This window comes from Chlamydotis macqueenii, chromosome 22 (genome assembly GCF_036417535.1).
Source record: "Chlamydotis macqueenii isolate bChlMac1 chromosome 22, bChlMac1.mat, whole genome shotgun sequence".
NCBI lineage: Eukaryota > Metazoa > Chordata > Aves > Otidiformes > Otididae > Chlamydotis > Chlamydotis macqueenii.
Genome location: NC_141577.1, coordinates 5,454,514 through 5,482,487, shown reverse-complemented (window position 1 = coordinate 5,482,487; position 27,974 = coordinate 5,454,514). Strand labels below are relative to the sequence as shown.

The 27,974-nt window shown below is 43.5% G+C and overlaps 1 protein-coding gene and 1 non-coding gene across 3 annotated transcripts; both read left to right on the top strand.

Moving 5' to 3' along the window:
* Positions 1–593: 593 nt before the first annotated feature.
* Positions 594–27,119, top strand: PPP1R8 (protein phosphatase 1 regulatory subunit 8). 2 transcript variants are annotated; one of them, XM_086764893.1, is made up of 7 exons: positions 594–724; positions 14,726–14,786; positions 20,392–20,545; positions 21,123–21,343; positions 22,020–22,164; positions 23,337–23,401; positions 24,401–27,119. In XM_086764893.1, exons 1-7 carry the CDS (start codon positions 645–647, stop codon positions 24,752–24,754), a joined length of 1,080 nt encoding a protein of 359 aa, XP_086621019.1. In that variant the 5' UTR covers positions 594–644; the 3' UTR covers positions 24,755–27,119. The 2 variants fall into 2 exon arrangements, with proteins under 2 accessions (XP_086621019.1, XP_086621020.1); XM_086764894.1 differs by lacking the exons at positions 594–724; positions 14,726–14,786 and adding an exon at positions 14,921–15,005.
* LOC147598110 (small Cajal body-specific RNA 1) lies at positions 16,786–16,951 on the top strand. The gene has a single exon (XR_015260944.1).
* Positions 27,120–27,974: the final 855 nt, after the last annotated feature.

The window sequence follows — 27,974 nt, the reverse complement described above, 5'->3', positions numbered from 1 at the left end:
TGAAAGTCGCCATCGGGAACTCTCCTCGCTGCTGCTGCAGCATTCTGGCACTAAGCATTCCTGGCTCTCAGATGTGTTTTCTACCACGCCGAGAGTTGCTGGAAACTTATTCTGGGAAGTCTAGCGCTTGCTGTGAGAGCCAGGGCAGGGACGAGCTGGCTCCTACAGCCCCGCGTGGGGGTGTGCAGCCCTCTGAGCAACGGTCGGGGGGGGGGGGGGGGTGTGGCTCCCTGGGAGAATATTGAAGAAATACGATTTTTCCCTCGTATAAGCTCAGCGATGTGTACTTGTGACAAAGTGTGTGACCCGCGTTACCTGTCACCTAACTGGGTTTTTTTTGTCTGCTGTTCAGTAAAAAATGGAGACGCTAAAATGGGGGTGTGGAAGCCTGTTACAGAAGGGTTTTGTCCAGGTTATTCCCCCGCTGCTGTTTCACCGACCCTCATTGTCAGCCCCTTCCAGCAGCGAGGGGGGCGGCCAAAGCAGCCCCCGGGGCTGGGCCCGCTCTCCCGGTGAGCGCCAGCCCCCCCCGGGCCTTGCCGAGGTGGCGCGGCCCTTCCGCCGGGGCGGGCCCGCCCCGCCGCGCGGGGCACGTCGGGCCCGGCCGCTCCTCCCGCTTCCCGTCCTGCCCCGGGCCCGCCTGAATGGGCAGAGCCAAGATGGCGGCGAACGCGAACGCGGCCGGCGGCGGTGGCGGCCTCTCGCTCTTCGAGTGCCCCAGCTGGTGAGCGGGCGGGCCGGGGCCGCTCCGCCGGGCCGCTCGTCGCTGGGTGCTCCGCGGGCCCGCTGCGGCGGGGTGCGGCTGCTCTCCGGGCCGGAGGAGCAGCAGCAGCAGCGGCGGCGGGGCCGGGCCCGGCCGGGCGTGCGTGGGGCGGGAAGGGCCGTGGGGCTGCGGCCGCCCGCCCGGGCCTGCGCTCGCTGCCCCGGCGGAGGCGGTGGCTGGCTGCTGCAGCGGCGGCGGGCCCGCCGGGGGTGCAGCCCTGCGGGTGCGTCCGTCGGCAGCGGCTGCCTGCGGGCTGAGAGGCGTGCAGCGCTTCCCGGGGATGCTGTGCCGCTTCCCAAGGCCCTAAGCAGAACCTGTGAGGCAGGACAAATTAAATTTTTCTGCTCGAGATACGGATTCAGTACGAGAAATCTGTCGGCTTGAAACGAGCCTGCATTTTTTCATTATATTGAGTTAAGAAGTCAGGGCAAAGTGATGTGTTGGAGGAGCGATATCAGGACCGTGAATTTGGGTGGGTTTAGAATCGTAGAGAAGCCCACGCTGGAAGGGATCGCTGGATATTATCTGGTCCAGCCTTCTGTTGGAAGCAGGGCCTTAGTTGAGGTTCCCTGGGGTCCTGCCTCATTTGCTTTGTATTTTTTCATACACGGATCCTTGCTGTACGATCCTCTTTGGTTGCCGGAGCATTGATTATTCAGGGGATGTGCACAGTTATCTTTTAAGTCGCATCGAAAATGACGCAGCATTACAGCTGAGAAGTCAAGCATTTGTGTATTTGTATGAGCTAGCTATGTGTGTGCCTGCAGGATTGCAGTCTTTAGTTGCATAGTCATCTGGTTTTTACTATGGGTCACCTACCTTTCAGTGCTTTGATGGTGGTGCTCAGTGAATGGATGCTTTGTGAATATGCTTTTTAATTTTGTCCTGTTTTATAAGTGCCTGATTTAGTTAGTAAAACCATTGTATTTTAGTGTTTTATTTGTGCTGAACGTGTACAGTAACTAACATCTATATGAGACAAGGTGGTGCTCCGTAAAATGACGGCATGATGGAGTAGATAAAGCCGAAAATTATTCTGGATGTTCATCTTGAAATTTGAAATATCATCTCTTTAATTTTTTTTTTCTTAGTGTTTTTATACAGCAGTGTTTACAACTTGGATTATATTCAGTGATAAATTTGAATGAGTTCTGCCTTTGGAAGCTATGGAGTGAGCAGCTGGAGAAGTATAACTTGTCAAATGCTTAGTTTCAGTAGCTTGCATGCTGCTGCGGAAGGATTCCTAAATAACTACCATCTGGAGGGGAGGACTGCAACAACTGTAACCGTGAGGGCCTCTTTGGCTTGATACTTTCTGGTTTCCATCACAAACAAGACAGGCTCTTACAGCCAGCCAGCTTTCTTCAGCGTGCTGGTGCTGCCCTGGTTTGGTTTTGAAGCACAATCCGTTGCGCTGAATGACGGAGAAATGAGGTGGAAGGGGCATCAGGGAGATGATCCAAGCCAGGGTTTCACGCCCAGAGTAAGGGGGTCATGTTTGTTTCATTCTGACGTTTCTAAGATTTTTGGTAATTTGCTTTTTGCAACCTGCGTGTCATTTTACTGTAATCTTCTAAAATCCTTCTCAGGGAAAACAAAGCTTGTATACAGTTTGTCTCCTTAGGCATTCTAAGGAAGCTCTTTATTTTCCCTTGTACCTCTGTTGTACATACGCATGTTGTAATATTTTAGAGACCAAGTTTGGGCAAGCTGTATGTCTGCACTGGTGGAGTGAAAGGTGCACCTGATACAGTTTGATCTTAATCGCATTGTCATGCATAGACATGGCAATTAATATTGGTGAAATATTTGGTTTTGTGTGGAAAAACTTAACATTTTTCCTTAGCGCTTCTTTTGAAACAGGTAAGCTGTTATTTCATAAGTAAAAAAAAAAAGCCCAAACTGTAGCAAAGGTTGCCAATATGGATATCTTCCAGTTTATATTCTGCCGAATAGGCAACCAAAAGTGGGAAGTATTAGGTAGTTATGGCTGCTGCCGCATCCAGTACGAGGGAGGAGCTCTCCTGCCAGGTGGATTTATTTACTTCTGGCTTGTTTTTCTGGGCTGCAAAAGAAGTAGAATATATTTTGTGTTAAAGCTTTACATGACTTCTGCTGGCATCTGCTGAATTACAGATTCTAGCTCAGTTTTAAAGTACTTATTTCTTTAAGAGCAAATCCAGAGAGCACACAGTTATGATGTGGTTAGGTCTTTCGCAGGTAGGGTTTTCCAGAGTGAAAATGGTTTCCAGTAGCAGGCTTTGACAATGGTATTGTTATTTGAAGCTCTGACTTGCAGAAAGTCTGTGTAAGCGTGTCCTGTAGGATCCTTGATGCCTTAACACAAGCACTGAAAAGCCTTCTGTATAGGTAGCGGTGTAGGTCTTCATCCAGAGAGCTTTGGGTGACCAAAGCAATGCGGTTGCAGAGAGTCTTCATGGTCAGCAGCAGCTGCTTCTGTAGTGAGTGGTCTTCAGTCTCATCAGCCTGTATTAAAATCAAAATCACAGTCTTTACCTATCTATTTATTTTTCTGCCTCTAAGTAGAGCTGGCTTAGGAACTGCAAACACTGATTGTATGAGAAACATCTCTTAAGCATAATCAATGGAAATAGCTTTTTTTTTCCTTGTCTTTAAGTTGTTGCCCATGCTTTTGAAATTTGCCTCCATCATTGTATCTGTTCTTTCCTAACATGTATAGTGTTTTAGTATCCAGTTTCCAGAAAAGACTGCTCTACTGAAATTCAAGGTTTTCATTGGTTTTAAGTTCTGGCTTTGTTTTAGTTTTTGTGCTGTTACAGGTTACTTCTTCATAGTCCATAAAATATTTATTCTTTCCTTTTTTTTGGGTTTCCAACAGTTAAACTTGCTCAAGACAGATGAAAAACAGTGAATTCTGTCTTAGCAGTACTTGCTTATGCCAGTACTTGTTTATGCATGTACTGTAATTACTCCATACATGTTAGCAAAGTCATGGGCTCTGCATTTAAAATTGGAATAAGGACTTTGCCAGTACTTTCCATGGATTAAAATTTAGCCATACCACGAGATTAGGAAATGTCTTTAGGTAACAGTTACATATCCTAGTTCCATTGAGAGTTCTGCGTACCTTCCAAGGTGGTTTTAGTGAGTAAAAGTGGTTTCCATGAGCTGGGATGTAGTTTTGAGGTAACCATCAGATGTTTAATGCAAACTGCCTGTCCTTTTGTCCTGGTTTAACCTGTGTTTGGGATTCTGAATCTTGCTTTACTCTCCCTGTCTTGACACACCGTTAGTTGACATGTCAAGCTTGTTCTGGAATGTACATACATTTTAAATGATATGTTTTAAAGGCAACAATTATTTCTCTTCACTTTCTTTGAGCCAAGAACAGGCTATTCCTGGCAATGATTTTACACAAATTTCTGGAGAGGATGAGCTCTGGAGTTCTGGAAGTTCCACCTTGTCCTTGAAGTTGGACGTGAAGGTGTGTACGGTAGTCACATAGGCCAAGATTTTTAGGAAGTGGCTAAATTTAGGCTTCTGAGTCCGCATTTAGAAACCTAAGTAACTGACCTAATTTTGAACTAAAACACTAGAATTAAAGTTGTCCTGTGTCCTTAATAGCTACAACTCAAAATTTCTCTTTAGACTGGATATTTCTTACTTGAGTGAGCCTGCTGGGTTTGAACTGGATGTAGCTGTTGTAACCCAGGTGGCATGTCAACGCCGAACCTTAGCCTTGCTGAAGAGATACTGTCAGCTTATTTGTAAAACTTCAGTTCTGTTACTGAGTACTTTTAGCTAGCATCACATCCCAAAATGTTAATGGCTTTGTCCTCTTCTTCTGAAATGTTTTATTTTTGTTACTCAGTATGCTCTTTCCAGGGTTATGCTCAGCTTGGGCTTTCTTCTTGTTGACTGACTGTCCTGGCTTTTTCACTTTACTCTGTAGCTCTGCAGTAGAGCGTTTGCCATCAGTGGCAGAGGTAATCTGTACAGGTTCCTCACAGAATCGCCGTGACGTAGTGCAGAGAGCAGTGGGCTGGCCTATAGAGCACAAGGTGAAGAAACTGAAAAAACACATTTTTCTCTTTCTAATACAGAAGAGAGAGTTTTTGCCTGAAGGTGTTTTTTTAAAAACCTGTGCTGGAACTTGTTTTTGTTCAGTGGCATCCCTCTTAAATATTTAATTACTACTCATTCTGAGCATTTGGTGTCTTCTGTAAAGCCAACAAATCCATACATGTAGCTGGTGTGGGAAAACCTGAGCTTCGTCGTGTCCAGCTGCTTGACTGTATTGTGAAGGAACTAATTATTCCGGGCAGAAAAGCGGGTGTTCTATGTCTGCCAAAGGCTGACTTTGTCAGATGAACCAGCTTTCTTCAGGACTGTTGCTTTCAGAACGCGCAGGAAACGATCGCTTTAGAAAGCAATAGAGGGGTTCATACAAGAACTGTGAGCGAATCAGGAATTGACTTTGAGGAGGCAATAGCGGTTGAAGAGAGTCTGTGGGCTGACCCTTTCAGTGTTGGGGCTTTTTTTATTAATTACCTTGACAAAAGCGACCACAGTACAGAGGCCAGAGTATTATTCAATCCTTTTGGTATAATTTGAAGACCAGAACAGTAAAAACAAGATAAAATGCAGAGGTGTAGGATGGAAGATAGGGACTACAAACAGGAACAAGTTCTTAAAGCCAGAAATTCACTTTTCAGAAGTAAAAGGACTCCAAGTTTACATTCAGAAATGAAATAACATATACACAAGTACACAGGCTAATCACAGAATGGCGGTCGGTTACACTCTACCTGATGTGTGATAGTATCTGTTTGTAAGGTAGAGAAGTGTCAGTGCTGTTGCAGAAGGTACTGATGAAAATGAGTAGTCTGTGTTACCTGTACCCAATAAAGCTCAAATGAAACCGAAACAGATACAGTGGGAAAGTCATTGATGGGGAAACAGGAATCTTGTTTTGAGACAGAACAGAGCTTTCGTTGTCTATTAACATAAAAACAAGACTGGTTTTCACTGGCTGAAGTATTTTTAAAGAGGGACAGTATTGGGGAACCTTTTTTGTAGCTGAAGGGAAAGAAAAGAAATTTTTGGATGGAAATGGAAGGATTTGATCCAGAATTTCAGGTGGAAATCAAACAAGGGTCTGGAACAGCTTCCTGGTAGGCATAAAGGTTGCAGTCCTTTCTTCCTCTGATTTCTACAGGTAAATTCCACTTCCAGCATACCTGCTCTCACTCTGAAAATGTAGGAATCTTACCCAATAATCATTGCATTGTTGCTCACTACTCAGTATTCGTTTTCCTCTTTAATTAGGTGCCACTTGAATTCTTTTTGTGATGTTATAAAACCTGTAGTTCTCTCTAATAGAATATTTATGGCCCTGCTCTCAGGAATTAAATTTTGTATACAATTTCCAAATTTCATTGTATTCCCTGCAGACTTTGTTCCTGACTAAGTAACCAAGGGAACCAGAATGAACCAGTAAAATCTAGTTTTGTGTGGAACTGCAGTGTAACAAGAAAACATACATGGTGCCAAGGTGAAGTTGGGTAAATGCTTTAATACAAATGGAATGTTTTGTTCAGTTGAAGCAGCCACGTTTCTCATCAGAAATCTTCTGTAAAATACTCCTGAAACAGTGCATTTTTTTTGTGTTCAGGAAAGGTCTGCGATAATTAAGTTTGAACCACAAGCTTTTGAAACTGTATTTCTTACAACTGGAAGTTTGGCCAGAATTATTTTCATGCTTCTGAGAGTAGAGGAAATCATAAATGCCTTCCATCAACCTGCATTTTTTTTTAAAGTTCAAACACCCTATTCCCCCCAGACCTAACAAGGTTCGATCAGAATTATTGGTCAGCTCTTTAACCAGCTGTCTTCTGCCACGTGGGAAGAAACCATTCTGCATCAGCTAAAAGATTCTGGCCTTAAATTTGTCATACCACCTCCTTGTATTGTCAAAATTGTCACCTAAACAAATTCCGGTGCTAGCTTGGTCTCAATTTCTGTGGTGTGTATGCTGTGCTTTGAGAAAGCCCTGTCACCCGTCTCCATCACTGCCGCACAAGGTGAGCAACAACTTCAACCATCTCTTGGTAAGAGGAGGATTTTCTTTGTTGTGATCTCTTGCTATAGAAAAGCGCGTACAACCAGCCGTACTAATTGCAGACCAGCTTCCTATCATATTGTGGTAGTGACCAGGAACTTACACCTGAGCCTTAAGTATTCCATCCTCTTGTATGCACTCTGTTCTCTTGACCATCAGAAGCAAAGGGATTTTGTGAGCTGAAGACTGTCTGGGTGCTCGTATTTAACAACTAACACCAGACCTAATTTCCGCAAGTTTTTAGATTTTTCTTTGTTAACTTACAGTTTAATTCCACAACACTGAGTGATGGTGCTTTCCACAAATTATGCAGATGTTGGAAAAGGCACTTCTTGTTTTCAAATCCAGGGCTCCTTGCTTCTTGTGTTTCAAGAAATAATGAATACACTAGTTTTGTATCATTCATTGAGAGGAAAAAGGAAGTGGATACTTGCCTGGTATTTTCCAGGCTTCTGAAGATACTTTTTTTTTTTTTTTTTTTTTTTTTCCTCCCCCTTGCATGAAGCAATCCGTACTGGTTATCATCCCTTCTCTACAGGAGAACCAGAACTAATACAGCATTCAAGATGGGAAAACATTGTATTTTTATAGTTTCTTCCTTGTGATATCTGTTTGTCAGCTGTTGAAGAGTGTTCCTCTGATTCTTTCTGAACATAGTCCTGATGGCTCTAGATCTTTCCTGAGTGTCAGTGAGGAGCCTGGAGCTCCTGGTTGCGATACGTGGTTGAGGTGGTCTTTCTCTACTGGGTACTAGCACTCAGGAGTGCCGATGGTTTTTATTTTTTAATCCCACCCCCACTGCCCAGGATGTTTTCTCAAGTGGTAGTCAGTATCAGGAGATTCATTTGCAGCATTTGAGTCAGATTTCAGTTTCCTGCATAACTGTTGTCATAAGTGATTTTTCTCATTTGTTTGTTGGCTCCTTTTTTCCAGACTCCATATAAACAAAACAGAGCCCTTGCAGAACCCTGCTCTTTCCTAACTCTTAATCATTTACATTCCCTCATGGATTAGTGTTTCTTTTCCCCATTGCACATAAGATGATTTGATCAATTTGATCATTTTGTCAAAAGTTGTTTTTTGGTTTTATTTAAATGCCAGTCTACTGTATTGATAGCCTTCTTTACATCTTCTTGGTTGCCTCCAGTAATTCTAGGCAGATTGTGTGATACCACTTGCCTCCTCAAAAACCATGTGAGTTCTTTCTCTCAAGTATTATTATAGAATCATAGAATGGTTATGGTTGGAAGGGACCTTCAAAGGTCATCCACCTGCAAGGAGCAGGGACATCGCTGACTAGATCAGGTTGCTCAGAGCCTCGTCCAGCCTGGCCTTGAACGTTTCCAGGGATGGGGCCTCCACCACCTTTCTGGGCAACCTGTTCCAGTGTTCTATAACTCACATTGTAAAAAAATTTTTCCTACTATCTAATCTAAATCTATCCCCCACTATTTTAAAACCATTACTCCTTGTCCTGTCACAACAGACTGCCCTACTGAACAGCCTCTCCCCATCTTTCTTGTAGGCCCCCTTTAGGCACTGGGAGCCGCTCTCAGGTCTCCCCGGAGCCTCCTCTTCTCCAAGCTGAACAGCCCCAGCTCTCTCAGCCTGGCCTCACAGCAGAGCTGCTCCAGCCCTCTCAGCATCTGCGTGGCCTCCTCTGGACCTGCTCCAACTGGTCCATGTCCTTCTTGTGTTGGGGGCTCCAGAACTGGACACAGTACTCCAGGTGGGGTCTCACCAGGACAGAGCAGAGGGGGAGAATCACCTCCCTCGACCTGCTGGCCACGCTCCTCTTGATGCAGCCCAGGATGCGGTTGGCCTTCTGGGCCCCAAGGGCGCATTGCCGGCTCATGTTGAGCTTCTCATCCACCAGCACTCCCAAGTCCTTCTCCTCAGGGCTGCTCTCCATCCATTCCCCGCCCAGCCTGGATTTGTGCCTGGGATTGCCATGACCCAGGTGCAGGACGTTGCACTTGGCCGGGTTGAACTTCATGAGGCTGGCATGGGCCCACCTCTCCAGCCTGTCAAGGTCCCTCTGGATGGCATCCCTCCCCTCCAGCGTGTCGACGGCACCACACAGCTTGGTGTCATCGGCGAACTTGCTGAGGGTGTTCAGTATTATCTCAGTCAAAGATACAGGAAGCTGCACTGGAGATGGTTAGTCTAGGCTCCTCTTCAGTCTGGAGAAGGAACAATTGAGAGATACACTGGATGTCTTGAATAGTGAACAGAAAGTCTGTAGGAGACACGTGTTTGCTGTCCTTTCAGGAGAAGAGCTAGAGTTTGCAACGTGAAATTAATAGCAAACAGATTTGTGGCCAAATAGTGGAGAGGGTGCTTCAGCTACATGTGGGTGATCTATGAAGTTGTGTAAGATTCTGTGAATGCATTGAGTTCATGTGGGTTCTTAGAGCACCTTATGTAGATAAGCAGATAACAACTGTGGCTCAGGAAGTCCTTCAGTTGGTAACTGCTGGAAACTGGGAGAGTATTCCTGTGTGAGGCACCCGATTCTGGTTTACTGGAGGTAGTTTTTATTTTGCAAAAGTTTCCTTACTCTGAGTTTGTCAGTTTGAGCTGCCTGCTGTAATTCCACAGGAATGTGAAAGATAAGTAGAGTTCTTAAAGCCATATAGAAGCAGCAGTGCCCTCCTGATTAAACAGCACTCTCACTTCGCATGAGAAGTGGTCTAAAGGAACATGAATACGGTATTTTTGGACCACTGTGTAAGTAGTACACATCTTGTATGCAAGTTTTGAAGAGTATTATTTTAATGAAAGTTTACCTTGCAATAAAAAAACAGAAGACACCAAAAAAACCCCAAAGCCCGATGTCCCGTTAGGAATATTTTGAGTATGAAAACAGTCCATTTTGTAACTCCCTATCCATTTTACAAGTAGTGAACAACAGTTCTGAGGTAGAGTGCCAGCCTCAATTCCCTGCTTGTTTCTCATCACCCATGAGTATACCCACTTTCTCTTGCAAGAAGAGAACTGATTTGGCTAATAAACATCAGTTTTATCCAGATACCACGTTAACTCCTTTCCCAGGACATTCAACTCGTCTTAAGTAGAAGAGAAACTATTTTGGTGCTTGATTGTATTCTGTCAAACAAGATGTTCTTCCAGCGTGACCATTGTCACCTTGTGATTCTTACAAAAGCCGAAAAGAGCAGATTATGTGTAATTCAAAGCAAGGTTTATCTTTCTTTAATCCCAGAAAGATGTTTCCCTGTCATTGGAAGAGCTGTCATCCTCACATATTGTCACGTTTCCAAAGGATGAATGCTGTTGACTGTTGAAGTGCAGATTAGATAGATGACTGTTCTGGTCTGGCTGTTATTCGATAGCCAGCTTTGCTCAGTAAGACTTTCTACAGATCTGTTCTCTGCGGCTTCGTGAGGAGAGGATGTGGAGAGGAAGCTGCTGATCTTCTCCCTGGTCCCTCCTCAGGGACAGGATCACAGGAGGGTTTGGGTTGGAAGGGACCTTTAAAGCCCATCCAGTCCAACCCCCCTGCAAGGAGCAGGGACATCTCCAACCAGATCAGGTTGAAGGATCATCAGGATGCCTGGGAATGGTTCAAAGCTGTGCCAGGGGAGGCTCAGACTGGACATTAGGAAGCATTTCTTCACCAAGAGAGTGGTCAGACACTGGAATAAGCTTCCCAGAGAGGTGGTCGATGCCCCAAGCCTGTTTAAGAAGCATCTGGACAACGCCTTTAATAACATGCTTTAGCTTTTGGTCAGCTCTGAAGTGGTCAGGCAGTTGGACTAGATGATCGTTGTAGGTCCTTTCCAACTGAAATATTCTATTCTACCAGTTTCCCAGTCAGGCCTTGACTCTCCTGTTCCCACATCACTCCTGAAATACACTTCAGAGTTAGCATTATCATTTGATACCTTCGTTTTTCTGACATGGATGGTAGTTTAAGCAATAGATTGCTGAACTGTTAAGTGTAGAAAACTGATATTTGATATCTCAGAATGCTCGGCTAAATACCATATGGATCTTGCAGTTTGTTACTTCTTTTTATCAATTCTCATGAACTTTCAGACAGTTCTTTTAGTTCCTTGGACTAATTCTTAGTGAAGAAAAGCTCCAGTGTGGGATATCCTCTCACCTCTTCTCTGATCTAGAGAATTCATTTAATGACACTGTTACGGTCATGTTCTCCTTGCCAATCAGCTTCATTAATTCTCTGGACTTCTTTTCATAGAATCACAGAAGGGTTTGGATTGGAAGGGACTTTTAAAGCCCACCCAGTCCAACCCCCCTACCAGGAGCAGGGACATCTCCAACCAGATCAGCTTGCTCAGAGCCCCGGCCAACCTGGCCTGGAATGTTTCCAGGGTTGGGGCATCCACTGCCTCTCTGGGCAACCTGGGACAGTGTTCCACCACCCTCAGGGTAAACAATTTTTTCCTGATGTCCAGTCTGAATCTGCTTCCTTCTAATTTAAAACTATTACCCCTACTACAACAGGCCCTGCTAAAGAGTTTCTCCCCATCTTTCTTCTCCCAAGTAGGCCTTTGGCGATTCAGTAGGCAGTCTAAGCGTGCTTTGTTTCAGTGAAACTTACTGTACCAGTGATCATTAACGATTAGTCCATTCACAGGTCTTATTGTAAGGTCACTTGCAGAACACTAACCTGTGCGGAGCAGAAGGCGTTCGGACAGCAGGGACTGTGATACGCAATCTGGAAGGTACAGAACAGCTGCTTGTTTCTCTCTTTCGAACGCAAGCACTTGCGCTGGAGCCAAGTTCTGATGCGAGATCACTTGTCTCGGAGCAGTGCTGAGCCTCACCGTCTGGGTGTGTTCTTTGGAGAGGAGAGTCTGACCTCAAGTAGTCCATCCTTCAGAACAGTGCAGGGAAATCAGTGGATGTCTTAGCACATTAGTTAGAGGGAGAGGACATTTTTGTGAATATTGTAAATAAGAGGGGGAAAAACTGCTCTCCTCTAACAGCACAGTACCAACTTTCTAATAAACTTTCTTCTAGTAAATTTCTGCAAGAGATTTCCTTTCACTGTTTTACTTGCTTGATCCATGAGGTGAGGGTTCTGATAGGGCTGAACATGCGTGCGGTTGTTGATACTTCCAAATACAGCCATTACTTCTGGTCTTTGCTGACTCTGCAGCTAATTAGTTTACAATATAAAACTGGAAAATCTTTCTACTTTATTCCATTAAAAGGCTTTTCAAGAATCTAACTTCAGCAGCCTAAGCTGTAACATTGATTTAATCTATTCCAAAGAGGTTTTCTGCCAGAAATTATTTCTGTGGGTTTGTTTTCATGGTATCATAATCAGTATTTACAGCCTTACTGCATTCAGTGTTTTGCAGGCATAGGTAAATAGGGGAAATATGCCTACAAAGGATTCTCTGTCCAAAAGAAGCCAGAGGATAGAAGCACCCTAACTCATAGCTGAAGGCACCATCTTATGCTACTGCTGGGCGTTTTTTCTGTGTTCAAAATGAAGTCGAAGAGTAAAAGATAACAGCAAGGTTGAAACTAAAAGTGAAGCAAGTATTGAAAAATCAGAGATTGTATATGGCAAAAGATGGCCATCAGACAGGATTCTGTTTACAAAAGAGGAAAGTGGTTGTAGTAGAGCACTTGGGAGCTTTCCCGTGACCTAAAAGTTATGCTGAGGATGTTGCAAAAATGTTTTTAGGACAAACTGACCATTAAGTATTGAGGAAGAGATCGCTGGGGAAAAAAAAAAAAAGCAGAGACGAGATTTGCTTGTAGAGTCATTTTGTTGAAAAGTTCACCTATTTATTTGGAAGGAAAAAAAAAGGCGGAGGAAGTAGCTTTTGTTTGATGAAAGTAAAGCAGGCTTTGTGAAAATTATCAAAAGTTGTGTGGCAGAGTAACTAGAACTTGGCAATTTCAGTGGAATGGAGAAAAACAAGTTTGCCAGTGCTCAAGGGCAGAAAGAGGAAGCACTGAGAAGTGGACGTGAATCCATGAATGAAACTTGTCTTTCTGTGAAAAATGAGCCCTGCAATCTGAGAGGAGCGCAAGAAGAGACAGCAGTATTTAGGTGTAGCCTGGCTGTATGATCCTAGAGCAGTACTTAAGAGGAGCTGGTCCTCTAGCTCTACTGGAGTGACTGGAAGAGTCAATCCTTCATCAATTCGTCATACAGATTCTAGTCTTTGGGAGCATTTTCCGCCACACCACCGTAATCCCGTTTCTAGGAAGCAGTCATCATTTTAGCAGAGTGCTCTGGGTTTTGCATCCTTTGCTTTTGCCGCCGCTCTTTGTTCGTCCAAAAGAATAAGAATCAATACCAACCGTATCCATCTTGTTGGAATGGTACTATCCACAGTGTTAAGAAGGGCTTGCTAAGAAAACTTGTGAAGGTCCCAACTGGCCTATTCAAGAAGGGCTGGGGAGAGATCTAGGCAGGCTGGTGTAATGGATTTGGAGCAAGAATGGAAAATGCTTGTGCAGTACTTGAGAAAGAAACGAAGTAGACACAATAGAGGACTGTGTTCTTGTATGAAGTTATCTAGGAGAGCATGTGTAGAGTATCCAGCTATCCTGAGGACACAAAAGAAACCTTCAAATTGTAAGATGTGGCCCAGAAAGATGAACATCTATATTTAACCCCCTCAAACAACTTCAGTTACAATTGACCTTTCTTTCTTCTCCATCCATGCTGAGAATGTTGCTGCCCATTGTCGCTGCTCTCTTGGCTTGCTCTGTGCAGTGAGCAAAGCACTAAATGGGAATGTGATCTCCTCTGCGGTGAAGGGCAGCAGTGTGGCTGAGAACGGGGTCACTGCTCTTGCCTAGAAAGTTGATCCAGCTATGGAGACAAGCAGCAGTGCTGTTACCAGTGAAGAAGTACAAGAGATGCAGACTTTTAGAGATCTGAGCAGAAAAAAATCACTTGCTATCAACAACCAAAGATGCTATGTAGTGAAGGGCAGCGTATCGACACCACAGTGGTGTCCTGGTTTTGAGCACTGTAAATATCAAGTGTGTTTGGACGCTGCTAATCCTCATGGATTCTCCCACATATTAGCAGTGTTTTCTGCACATTGCCCAGTCCCACGTGTCTCTGTGCTCCCTTTGCCCAAGTGGGAATAATGCTGTCTGACCGGTGAATGTGCTTCACAGAAGGTGAGCAGGGATGGAGCGATAGGGCTGGGGGAGCTGAGCTGCTGTTTGCTGGAGAATTTGATGGGGGAGGATTGTGCTGTCGTAGCACAGGGGTCCCTGTGCCGTTTAATAGTCTTCCACATTACCTGTGTGATAGGAAAGTTTGATTATAGGGTGAGTGTGGAGGAGCACTAGCTGTTGGCCAACATCTTTATCTTACAGGTGCGTGTGGAGTCCCTTTCAGGTTTTTGGCCATTACCAGTCCTAGAGGGGAAGGATGGTAGGAGTTTCTGTTCCTCTTAGCAGCTAAGGCTAGAGATCTACTGGTTTGAAGGTGACATGAGAAAACAGGCGCTTGAGCAGACCCTTAAGCAAACAGTCCCAGCCTGTCCCCTTCTCTACTTGTTAACCTCTTTCTGGCTTCGTCTCACGTTCTCTTGGGAGCTGCTCCGTTCATTTTGTAAATGAGCTATTTTTCACCTGGAGAAGTAAAGCTTGAAATGCCTCATGTCCTGTTCACTTAACTCATATTGTAAAAAAATCATGTTTTATGTGTTTTCAGAAGTAATCTGCAGGGAGGAAAAGAAAATTAAGAGATTTTCATATTTTCAAAAAAAACCCCTCTGCTTACATTTGTGTAGGTTTGGTCAATAGCTCTAATAAGAGTATTAACTCTAACACTAATAAACTTTTTATTAAATATTTTGATATTGTATTTTCCTTTCTTTATTTTCCAGGGCAGGGAAACCTCCACCTGGCTTACATCTGGATGTAGTCAAAGGAGACAAACTCATTGAGGTATGAAAATAGATTTTGTGTGTATTTGGTGTATCATACACAGTCACCAGCAGTAGAATATTTCCCAGCATTTTCCACGCATCCTCATAAGTATTTTCTTTCTCTCTCATATTCATTGTTTTCAAATCAGTTTGGTTTACTCTGAAACATCAGAATGAAGTGGATTTTCCCTTGCCTTACACAGGAGGTATCAGATTGCAGCCAGAAGGCACAGATACAGTGAGTTATTTGTATTGCAGCAAAGGAATTTATCTGATATACACCACCTCAGTCTTTATTTCATATTTTATCCTGTATTTTGTCACTGTTGATAACTAGAGGTCTTCTTATTTTATTGTTGTGCTGATCAACATTCAGATTTTTCAAATCAAAAGTAGTAAATAAATAAAAACAAAAAGACTCTTTAACATAGTGACAGAGAGGCACCAAGCCAGTGAATGTGTTTGAGCCATGGCAGGACTCCTGACTTGCAGGTGACTGAAACAGAGAAATGTTTCTGGACAGCAAATTTCGTAAAGTTGAGCCAACTTTTGTGAACAGAAACTTGGAAAATTAAGAACTCAGTGTTAGATCAAGAAAGAGTTAGGTATCTCAAAATCCTGGCTGGTTTGTAATGTATGCTACCACAGGAGTATCAGACAGTATTGTGTTCCTTCTGGTGTCTAGCTGGAGAGATCTCCTGCTTAAAATTTGGTTAAGTTACCAGAATATGCTTTGCATAGGAAAGCAGATGGAGATGTCACAAATAGGTATCTCGCACATAAACTTGTGTTTTCCCAGGCCAGAAACCAGTTGAGTCAGGAAGAATTATTTTACGCTGAGGGTGGTGTCACACTGTCCCAGGTTGCCCAGAGAGGTGGTGGATGCCCCATCCCTGGAAACATTCCAGGCCAGGTGGAACGGGGCTCTGAGCAACCTGATCTGGTTGGAGATGTCCCTGCTCCTTGCAGGGGGGGTTGGGATGGGTGGGCTTTAAAGGTCCCTTCCCACCCAAACTGTTCTGTGATTCTGTGAGATCAGGGAGGTACGGCTTGCCGGTCATTCAGTGCATAATTGTTGGGGATTAAAGTGAGTTCACTTTCTGAGTGCTGTGACAAGCGGTGAGCACAGGCATCTACGTGTGTAGCACAGAGGTCTGACTTGCTGTCCTGCTTGGGTCTGCTGAAGTAAGAATCAGAAGAGCTGGCGTGGTGGGAAGTTCTGGCAGACTGGTTGGTGTGACGTGCGTGCCTGCTTGTATGGTTGCCTTGCGGCCTTGCACACTGTGTGCAGGTGGTGACTCGGGTCCCCTGGGCTGTGGTGGTCACCTGAGGCAGTGTGCTGTGTGTACATGTGGGAGCTGTGCAGCGGGTTAACAACGTGTGAATGTGATCCATCTGTTTCCCTTTTCAGTATGTGTGGCAAGTAGTTTTTCAGTTCTGTGTTTTATGGTAGACGGCAGTAACCGAGAAGGAACATTCTTACCTGGAGTACTGTGTCCAGTTCTGGAGCCCCCAACACAAGAAGGACATGGACCAGTTGGAAAGGGTCCAGAGGAGGCCACGAAGATGATAAAAGGGCTGGAGCAGCTCTGCTGTGAGGCCGGGCTGAGAGAGCTGGGGCTGTTCAGCCTGGAGAAAAGGAGGCTCCGGGGAGACCTGATAGCGGTCTTCCAGTACCTCAAGGGGGCCTACAAGAAAGATGGGGAGAGGCTGTTCAGTAGGGCCTGTTGCGATAGGACGAGGGGTAATGGTTTTAAAATAGTGGGGGGTAGATTTAGATTGGAAATTAGGAAAAAAATTTTTACAATGCGAGTTATAGAACACTGGAACAGGTTGCCCAGAAAGGTGGTGGAGGCCCCATCCCTGGAAACGTTGCAGGCCAGGCTGGATGAGGCTCTGAGCAACCCAATCTGGTTGGAGATGTCCCTGCTCCTTGCAGGGGGGTTGGACTGGGTGACCTTTGAAGGTCCCTTCCAACCCTAACCATTCTGTGATTCTATGAAATCTTGTGGCTTACTGAGCACTTGATACTAACCGAGCCATCTGTATCCCAGGTCTTGTGCAGAGGTCTGAGGTACACCTTGTGATTGCTGGGTCTGAAAAGTGCTACATCAAAACAAGCCATGAAGTGTTTAAGCTCAGTGTATAAAGTAAGACACTGGGTTATAACTCAGAGGCACAGAAAATTTTGGAAGCATTATCTTGAATTTAAGGCAATAAAATTATTTCCCCTGATGCTTTGTTGCAGTATTTCCAATTTATGATTTCGTTTGTGTCTTTCAAGTGAGAATGGTGGTGTTTTGTTTTTAACAGGTGCAAATGAAAAATTATGGGACACTTTTGGTTTGGTCATGGACAAGAATGAGAAATTGTTTGAGCAGTTTTTATGGTACTTGAAATCGTGATACAACTGCTTGTGGAGCTGAGCACTGAAAGGCGGAGTAATGAATCAGCTTCTGAAGGTCCGCTTGTTTGTATCAGAGTTGTGGGTACACAGGATTTTTTTTTCAAATACACAAGAATAAAAGGAGAAGTTAGTGCTCATCTTTCTGACAAAGTGGAATAGTAGAATTTGTTAGTACGAAGGTACTGAGTTTGAGAAGGCTCAGAGTGCTGAACCAAATGAGTAATGTACTGCGCTATGTTGGACATAAATCCATTGCTATGAAGTTGAATCCTTAGAAAACCTAACCAGCATTTCTCAAAAGAGGTATTGAAGCAGACAGTGGTATTCAGAGATCAATAGCTGGGTGAAACAACTGTAAACTTAAGGGAAAATATCAGTGAGACTAGTGGAATGGGGATGTCCCTGCTCCTTGCAGGGGGGTTGGACTGGATGACCTTTGAAGGTCCCTTCCAACCCTAACCATTCTATGATTCTATGATTAAGGCTTGCAAGGAAAAGCGTAACATAATATGCTACCATGAAGTAGGTGCAGGGAGGAGATTGATCTATTCACAGGTGGAATTAAAAAAAAAAGTTAAATAATATTAAACAGAAACAATGACGAAACGGTGTACTAGTTTAAGCTCTTTATCAATGTCTTATACTTTCTGGTTGATTCTGAGGGGAGAGTCCTGTGAAAAGCAGCATTTGTAAAGAGACAGCAGGTGATAATAAAGTAGCCAGGCGAGAGCGGAATCCAGTAGACTGTTTCAGTATATTGATTTCTCGGATATTTTTTATCTGAATTATACTGAGGCTTTGAGGTACTCTCTTCCCCACCAGACACAAATAGATGCAGAGGAGACACCTTCATATGTTAAGTATTCTGGCTGGAGGAAATTCACTTGCATTTTGCATTTGCACTTCATTTGTCACCAGACACTGTACTTGAAGGTGAATTGCTAATTAAGCTGCCTTATCAAATGAGACATGAACTCACAAAGAAGATTTTTTTGGTAGTTAAAGCCTAAGTATTGCCACGCTCATGGATTTTTTTGCCAGCTTGTGTATCACAGAGGGTACTGATGAAGTTGTCATTCTATCTAGCACTTTGTGTTCAAGAACTTCTTGGAAATGAATAACCTGTAGTGGTGGCTGAAATTGGCCAGTTGGTTGAGAAGGTTTTTGGTTTAGTAGTGGATGTCAGGAGCTGATAGATACGCACACAGCTTGATCACCTAAATCTTGTTATTTTAAGAAAGCAGGCCAAAATGTGTAAGTCAGTAGATTTCACTCATGAACTTACTCTCATGAAATCATGCTCAAAATGTATACTTTGAGTTAGCTGGTAGTAAGACATTAGCAGATTATTGTCTAAGGGACCAATTAATTGTAAAGTCGTCATGATAATATGGACTTGAATTGTTCAGTTCATTCTTGTAGTGACCTAAAAGAGAACAAACATACAGAAATGAATGAAATAATTGCTGCCGGATACCGGATTATGAGAACTTGCAGCAGGACTGACAAATGTTCAGCAGAACAATGAGAGATCCAACCTAGAAAATGTAGAACGTATCTGGGGGAAAAAATGTGAAAAAAGTCAGTGGGGAGCTAACGTCTGAATGCAGCAGTGCTAAAAGCCTCGAAGTTCGTAATTCATGGGTGGGGTAAATAGATGCAACTTCTCAAGGTGATTTGCAGTAGAAAATGAGTTCCATGTGATTTTATGCTTGCAGATAAGGCAGAGGAATATAAATACTGTCTTGTTCCTTGCTGTCTCCTTATTTTCTATATGACTTGGTAGTGCCACAAAATAAGTAACTGTCTAGGTGCTCATTTCTGATAGCTCAAAAAAAAAAAACAAACCCAACTACCTGTAACTAATCTGATACATTGGCTCTTTCTAGCTCAGCATGTGGTTTATGCAGCTGGCAAAACTGAGGAGCAAACAACTGATTGAGATGAATGCTGCTGCCAGAAAGGGAGGTCTTTCCTCATCACACAGTCCTAGTGCGTATAATCCACTGCTTCGCTAGAGCCAGCTGGGATACGCATCTGACCGAAGGCAAACTGATTCGATCCACTGAAACAGTAGAAGACTGACACAGCAAAGAAGTGCTGCGCAGGCTGAAAGCTTTGCTCAGATGTGTAGCACTGGGATTGAGGAGAGGATTGTATAGCTGAGAGTGGAAGGAGGGAGAGGGGAGAAATCGTCCTGCTTTAGCAGGCAAAAATGTTAGTTCAGCTCAGACCATCTCATGAAAGCGATGCTTTCCTTAACTAAGATCTGTTTTTTTTCTGATGGTAAATGTATCATCAGCATTCCCTTGATCATGCTATTGAAACGTTGTGTGGGCTTTGGTAAAGGTTTCAAAAAGCAGGAGAAGCCATCTGTTAACAAGTCTGTAATGCATTGCCAGCCTTTGACTCGTGCAGCCGGAAGCGAGAAAGTGCAGGTTAGATTAACATCTTGGGATCCAGTGAGCAGGAAGGCTGCTCTGCTCGGCTGCTTCAGCGTTTAGATACGAGGAGTTCCTTTCAGCAACGTTGTCTGTTAATAGAAATACGCTGTGTACACCGTAGGACTGTGTTAACATGTTCCTTTGCTTTTCAGAGATGGTTTGTGTAACTGATATTACAGTATGTAAGATCTTGTTTGAAGAAGAGATCGGAACTAGAATGAATTGAGAAGAAATGCCTAAAATTAATGGTTTACTCGAATAGACGAATATGGATTCATATCTCAGTACATATTCAGTATAGTTTTACATCTTTATTGTAAAGCTCTGACATCTCCTGTATGTCCATTTCTATAGAAAAATATAATTTTTATGTTCTTTATCAGACTTGAGATGAGTTAGCATACATTCCTGGCTTAGACAAGGCCCAAAGTGCTCTGCATCAAAGAATGTGTAAAAATCATTGGGAGCAGATGTGAGAGAGTCTCTTGTATGAGACAGTCTCATGCTTTGAAGAGTTATTGTCCTTCCCCGGCTCTCTCATCTTGGCTGTTAAAGAAGGGAATACCTGGGACGCTTACATATTCAGCTGTTCTGATTTTACAAGAGAAGATTTGAATTTCTGTATTAAAGTGTCAGACAAAACTGAAATATTGATTAGCTATTGTTGCTTTGTTTTGAATTTCCTCTGTTTATTCATACTCTCGCATTTTTTCAGGAAGACCCAAAAGATTATAGGAGTCTAATATGCTTCTCTGTTTGATATTCTGCCTCAGAAACTCATCATTGATGAGAAGAAATACTATCTCTTTGGGAGAAATCCTGATCTGTGCGATTTTACCATTGACCACCAGTCTTGCTCTCGGGTCCATGCTGCCTTGGTCTATCACAAACATCTCAAGAGGGTTTTCCTCATAGATCTAAACAGCAGTAAGTAGTGTGACATTTAACCAGAAAGAAGTATGCTGTTTCAGTGCTTAAACATTTCTGAATCTGAGACACTTTCCTTTTTTTGTTGTTCTCGTTGTTTGCACTGTATGGATAGATGACTGTAATCTGGGGTAGCATCCTAGTGAAAGATTGGCAAAGGTTAGGAGCAAAGGAGTGTTTGCTCCAGTCAGCTTACATCTGCTTCACTTGGTGTTTGAAACAACATTTCTAGACTCTTAAGAGCTGATGGTAGAGGAGGAAAGTGACTTGGCCTTCCCTTCACAAATTTAATGAAGCTTTCTCTTCTGAGGATGTTTTCCCAAAATCTAAAACCTGACACACTGTTTTTTCCACTGAGGCAATGATTCTAGACATGGTACATTGGGACCTACAAGAATCCAGAAAGTAAATAGTGCTTGTCGTTTATTTCCATGACTTTTTGAGGACTCAGCAGTACCTCAGTGACTTGTATCTCAGAGCAACCGTGTACAGTTTCTGAACTTCACAAGACTTGAACTTGACTACTGTGAGCTCAAGATGGTAACTAACAGACTATTTTGCGTTTTGATGTTCTCAGCACATGGCACGTTCTTGGGTCATATCCGTTTGGAAGCTCACAAACCCCAACAGATACCCATTGACTCCACGGTTTCATTTGGCGCTTCTACACGGGCATATACTCTGCGAGAGAAGCCTCAGACGCTGCCATCAGCAGTTAAAGGAGATGAGAAAATGGGCGGTGAAGATGAAGAGCTCAAGGGCTTGCTGGGCCTGCCAGAGGAGGAGACAGAACTTGACGTGAGTGGCACATTGTTACCTACATGGCGTTTCCAGATAAACGGATGGCATTCCCTGCTTGTTTGCTTAGGTTCCAGTTCTTAATTTCTTGGCCTTGTAGATAGTCTGAGATGTCTTCTGCTGGCAGATATGCACAAACCAACTCGTTCTGCCATGGTAAACCTGTGATCATGCTGCTTCCCAGAGTCACTGACCTAATAATCCTGCTATCCCAATGGTTTTCTCACTAGGGTTTACCAGGGAGTACGTGCTCTCCAACTAACATTACCCCAGGGCAGAGGTGATTTCCCACACTGGTTCCCCATTGCCAGATAACAGTGGATGCTGCCCTGTTTCCTACAGTTGTTCGTGGGAGAACGCGGTATGTGTGGCATTCATGGGATTGTTGAGGTTGGAAGTGACCTCTCGGGATCATCTAGTCCAACCCCCCTGCTCAGGCAGGGTCAGCTACAACAGGTTGCCCAGTATCATGCTCAGTCCAGTTCTGAGTATGCCTGCAGAGACTCCACAACCTCTCTGGGCAACCTCTTGCAGCACTGGAGCACTCTTTCTTCCTGAGGGTCTGAAGTTGAAGCTAAACAATGTGCTGTGGTCTTTTGATATGCATAACCACGTGATTAAATCAGACTTCATACACTAATTGCTTAAACTATTTCATCTCCAAATTTGTCCTTAGAACCTGACAGAGTTCAATACAGCCCACAACAAAAGAATTTCCACGCTAACCATTGAGGAAGGGAACTTGGATATTCAGAGACCAAAGAGAAAACGGAAGAACTCCAGAGTGACATTCAGTGATGATGATGAAATCATCAATCCAGGTAAGCAGCTTGCTTCAATCTTTAGTTGATGCCTTTAAAGCCCTTTTTCCAGTATTCCCATAGGGATTCCTCATGGCTGCATATGGGTAAGGAGAACAGAAATTTGGCAGTCAATATTTGGGATCTGCTGTTTCAGAGAGGCTGCCCTGTGTCTCATGTATGTCTTTGACCTCTCCCTGTTTCTTCTCTTCTGCCTGTAAAATAGTTGCGTGATTTGTGTAGGACAGGGGTATCACCATTCCTGAAAATTCTGTCAGATGTTGGAAAGACCTCATGGGTCCAAAAGGAGTAAAGTGTTTTGAATTTCTTGCCACCTTCAGAATCTAAATGGGAACTGAACTTGTTTGTTTTTCGTATGTCCCTTAATGCTTTCCTTACCTGTTGCCTAACGGATATTTGTCTCAAGCTCAGAGGTTTTTTGTTCCTTGCCTGCATATCTGGCACAAGTAATGCTCTTTCAAAACATGATTCTGAAGATGTATCCAGTTCCTAATTAGTTGTTTTTCTCTGTTAGCTGTTTCATATTAATGGCGCTCCTACTAATGATATTTTATATGGATAACATTCCTGTTAGTACAAGTAGCTTATTAATGAGTGTGCATTTTAAAATAGAGTCTGGAGCTGGTTTCATTTGTCAGTGTATACCACCCAGGGTAACCATTTTGATTTACAAAGTTGTACAATTTAGTGCTCAGAACATCCTAATGTAAACGGCAGTCATTTGCATTACAAAAAAAAAAAAAAATGAGTAAATTTTCAGACTTTGTGAGACTCTACATTGAATTCTTATGACTCCTCCTTCAGGGTCCCCCAAAGACTTCCGAGGCTGGCTGTTGTACCTTTGAGCACATGCAGTCCCTTGCCAGCAGCAGCTTTCAGCCCAGAACTGCAGTCTGTCTGATCAGTGCAAACTAGCCATCCCTCTGTCCCCTTTCCCTGCTCTCCATTTGAGTGGAAGCCTTTCCTACCAGAGTATCTGATGAGCCCTCCTTAAGTCAAAGCCACAAGATGTCCCCTTAGCTCCATGCTTGTCCTTGCTGAGAGCTACTGGCGTGCTGGCTTTGAGAAGGGAAGGTCTGTGTACCAATTCCTCATATAGATTTCTTTACGTGATAGATGTTCTACCTTTTCCTGTATTCTTACTGAAAGTTTCCCCATTCTTGCCGTTACAGAGGATGTGGACCCTTCTGTTGGCCGTTTCAGGAACATGGTACAGACAGCAGTTGTCCCTGTTAAGGTACAGAATAACTCCTAGCTTTCTAATTAATACATTACACTGGTGAACTCACTTGATGAATTACACTTTAGAAACATAAAGTTCTGTGGTGGGAAGTGTTTTGTTGTTAAGCAGAAGTCGTGTTCATGTTTCACAATTGTCTATTTTTAGCAGATTTGACCATTTCCCTTAAAATCCAGCTTTAGTGCTTTTCTTTAATAACATAGGGATCAATGGCAGTTTTTTTTCCTTCCAAAAAGAAACACTTTCCAGTAATTCAGTTGTAGGCATCAGTTCAAATTGTGGGAAGTGTGGAAAATAACAAACAGCCTCTTATTTTTACTTTTAAAAATACTCTTAAAAGCTAAAGATTTCATAAGGTGATCTACTAGAACTAGCAGGGTTTAGACTTTGCTCCAAGATGAGTGTGTTGCCAGTTCTAGATTTAATTTGAATGCTAGGAGTAGGGAAGATTTGCAGAACTTCAAGGTAGCTAAGCAACAGTGTCATAGCAATTTTGCTTGTCACTGGTATACACTAAATAAGGTATGTGGAAAAGGATGATTCTACATAAGCCCCAGACTGCAAGAGGAGGTTCAAATGATCAAGAGCTAGACAAACTCACTCCAAGTGATCTACAAGTTGCAGTTTCTCCCTGTGGAGAGAAGGAGGGTCTGTGTTACTGACTAAAGACCTGCTTGGTCTTGCGTTCAGGACAAGCTCAAGGCTGGCAGGCATGTGCAGGAGATAAAAAAGTGCTCAGACTTGATCGAAGTGAAACCTGAGCTTCAACTTCTGTCACCACTTCCTGCATTGTGCACCTTTAACAGTTTATTACTAAGTGGTTTTCAAGGAAATCCAGGAGGAAAATTCTGGGACAAAGACTGGGACATGGTCTGTAGCTACTTTGTATGTGGCTGGTCTAGGTGCTTTTTTGGGGAAGATGACATTGGCGTGCAGTTTAAATAGCTTGCTTGTTTCCTGTATTTTGAAAAATTCTTTAAATGCTTCCGTCTACAGAAAAAACGGTTGGAGAATCCAGGTTCATTGACCACAGATGATTCTGCATCACGACGTATGCAAAACTTTCCCTACAGTGGAGGATTATATGGTGGTTTGCCTCCGACTCACAATGAGGCAGGCTCCCAATCTCATGGCGTCCATGGGACAGCACTCATTGGTGGTCTGCCAATGCCATACCCCAATCTTGCCCCAGATGTGGACTTGACTCCTGTTGTGCCCTCAACAGTTAACATGAACCCAGCTCCAAACCCTGCTGTCTTTAATCCTGAAGCTGTGAATGAACCCAAGAAGAAGAAATACGCAAAGGAGGCGTGGCCGGGCAAGAAGCCAACCCCTTCCCTACTGATCTGAGTTGGGTTTTGTTGAGGGAGGACAGGAGTTACGAACTCCAGAAACTGTTTATGTGTCTTTTTAAAATTTCAATGTCCTAACCAGATGTAATACCAAGATTGGAGAAGTGAAATATCCTTTAAAGATCTGTCTTCAAACGTTTTTATATGTCTGTTTAAAAAAAAAAAAAAAAAAACAAACCAATACAACTCCCATCTCCTTTTGAAAAAAAAATATCTGACAGCCTTTTCTTGGCCATTACTGTCCCCAGAGGTCTTTACTCTGAATTTTGATCCCTGAGTTGAAGGGGCAGAGTCATACAATTTAATTATCGCTTACGGCATGACCCAACAAATTAATGCATTTAGGTGTCGTGCTTACTATGAGTAATGTTGTTCCTGCTGGACTCGCTCACAGCCTGTCAGCTGTATCAGAAGTAAATGTTTGTGGGGCCAAGCCTTTCAGAAATCTCATTGGTATGAGTTCAACAACTTGCAGAATACAGGTCAGCTCTTACTTTTTACCTTTCCAAAACCCCACCCATGTGGGGCATTATCTTGGGATTTTTTGTTTTGTTTTCATTTCCACCTAAAACACTACAGCATCTCATTAGTTCATGAGAACGTGGAGTTGAGATAGACAAGAAATAGGTGGGCTTCCTTAGCTGTGGTCCAGTGTGGTACGACGGAGCGCGGTGTGGATGGATCCAGCGGCGTACATGTGAGCGGATCTGCGCTTGTGTGGGTGCTGATGGCAGCATACAAGCGTGGCAAGCCGGGAGCGTTTGACAGGTGGGTAGGTGCTACCTGCGCTGTACAAACCGTAAACAACAAGGTAGCGTTGACTCTGTCCACTGGGATAGGTGGAGTTAACGCAGAGGAGAACAGTTCCTTTTAAACATGGTGGCCCTTTTAACTTAAATAGTTTCATTTTTGTTTGGAAATGGAAGTTGTGAGATTAGATTATATGTGAGATGCAACAAGACACGTAGAAATGAGCAGCCGTCAGTGGTGTCGGAGGACTTGCATGTTTAACAACTAAACTAAAACCATGATCTGCACGCTATTTTGGCTGCTAGTAACACTGGGTGAAAACTGAGTGCTACTTAAAGCTAGAATATTAATTCTCAGTAGAGAATCTGCCTTGCCTTGAATAAAGCAGTGCACAAGTTGGTTTCATAATACTACATTTTTTGACTATTTCATCACTTTTCCCCATTGAATAAAATGAGACGCTTGGTTTGGATTGTTGCTCTAGCCCTTCGGATCCTTGGTTTTAGATTTCAAAATCTGGCTCACATGTATTCAGACACTGTATCTTTACTTTATACAAAGTACAGCCAGAGCTGTGTTTACCGTAGGTTTCCTCTGGATTTTTTTACATTCTAGAATGCAGTCCAACTACAGAGTCACATTCCTTTGTTGTTTGGGGGATTTCTCTGGGAAATGTGTACTAAAATGACAGTGGTACACCCAGCTGTTTGTTGTGTACAGTACTGTAACTGCCTGGCTAAGCAGTGCTGTAAAAATCTGGTGATTGCTGGGGCAGCGCTGCGTTACAGCGCATGTGGTGCACTGTATGTGGGAGATCTGTTTTGGACAGATGCTCCAAAATCAGTGTGACTTCTGCACCTGCAGAGTGATTGCTTCTATCATGTTATTGAGGTAAAAATGAGCTAGCAGCTACCCCATTCACAAAAGCGATGACTTTAGAAAGTGGTTTTTTCCCTTCCCTGCACCGTCATATCCAGCTCACGCTGTTGTGTGGACGAATGCAGTACCTCTCCATGGTACAGTTGTGCTGCTTGGTGTTTAGTTGCTATTGAATATGATTCAGTCGTCAGACATTCTGCTTCCAGACACTCCATGCTGACTCTTAAAATCCCTCTCCCTTTATTTTTAATGTTTTGCTTCTTCCTGGTATGTAGAATTTTCTTTTTCCAGACAGGCTGCTTTGTGAAGGCAACTCTATAGGGTAAGACTAGTTAGGGCAAGTAAAAGTTGAACAGATTTTCTTCTTCCTTTTTTTTTTTCTGTTTTGGGTTTGTTTGGTTGGTTTTTTTTCTGTTGAGCAGGTGGGTATTTTTGTTTTGATTTTTTTGCAAGTAGCTCTTTGCAAGATTTTTCTTGAAAAGGGAAGCTCTACTGCTCATTGTTTTTTAAAGCTCTTCTCCTCCCCTGGGTTTGAACAAGCTCTCATTATTTTAGAGCTTAGGGGCCATAGCTGGCCCGTACAGGAAGGGACAGTATAACATCTAGGGCTTTGTACAGAAGTTTGTACACTTGTGTAATATGTAATAGGCCTTTTCACACTTTCTGTTGAGCTTTTTACCTGTAACCTTTACTATGTTGTAAATTAAATGCAGATTTTGCCAGTTTGGAGAGTGTATCGTGTTCGTTCCCAGTCTACACTCCTGCAGTTGGGACTGCACGTTGTTTTGTGGCTTACTGAAGGATTTCTGCCGTGGCAAAGTGCAGCTGTCACTGTGGGTCTTGTTCTTAGTGGCTGGCTCAGGCTGCAGCTCTTAAAGCTGCTCCAGCTTCTTTGCTTGTGACCTGCTTTGCTGCCTTGTGCTGTAGTGTGTCACACTTTCGCACACAAGAGTGACACTTAACAGTGGATTTTGACCGGCCTTTGTTTTCTGAGTGAAGTTTTATCCTCTCTCTGCAGAAGTTATACTTGAGAGCCCAACTTTGCGCTTCCCATTGCCCAGCTTGCTGCCTCTGACCTATGGAGTGGCCTTGGGCAGTCTGAATGCACCGTCCTTTGTCACGCTGTCTCTGCAGCTTGTCCTAGGCTCACTGGGGAGAGCTGTAGTGAAAACCAGTAAACTGGGACCTGATTAAAGCCAACTGTGGCACCCGCATTGCAGGGTTGAGAGGGATTCCCAAGCTTTGCTGAATTTAGTGATATTTAGGCTACAGAATAGGATTTCTTCTCGGTCCAGCAATATCCTTTATGCAGCTGGGACAGGTACATTTTCACTCCTGTGTGTCAGCAGAAGGCTGAATCTTCACAATTCACATGCAAGCTGCTGGTCTGCAATGGCGGGGTCGGGGGGGGGATAGTTGGTGCAGGTTAAGTAGTTAGCTTTGGTCTGAGGCTTTAAGTGTTGTGTGGTTAGCAGTTAGTTTCCTGTTTTAAAGGAAGTATTAAAAAGGAGTCAGCTTGCATGGTAATCTAGAGCACTCTGCGATGTGGAATGCAGAGATGAGAACAAAGAAGTGAAGAGTTTGCAGCC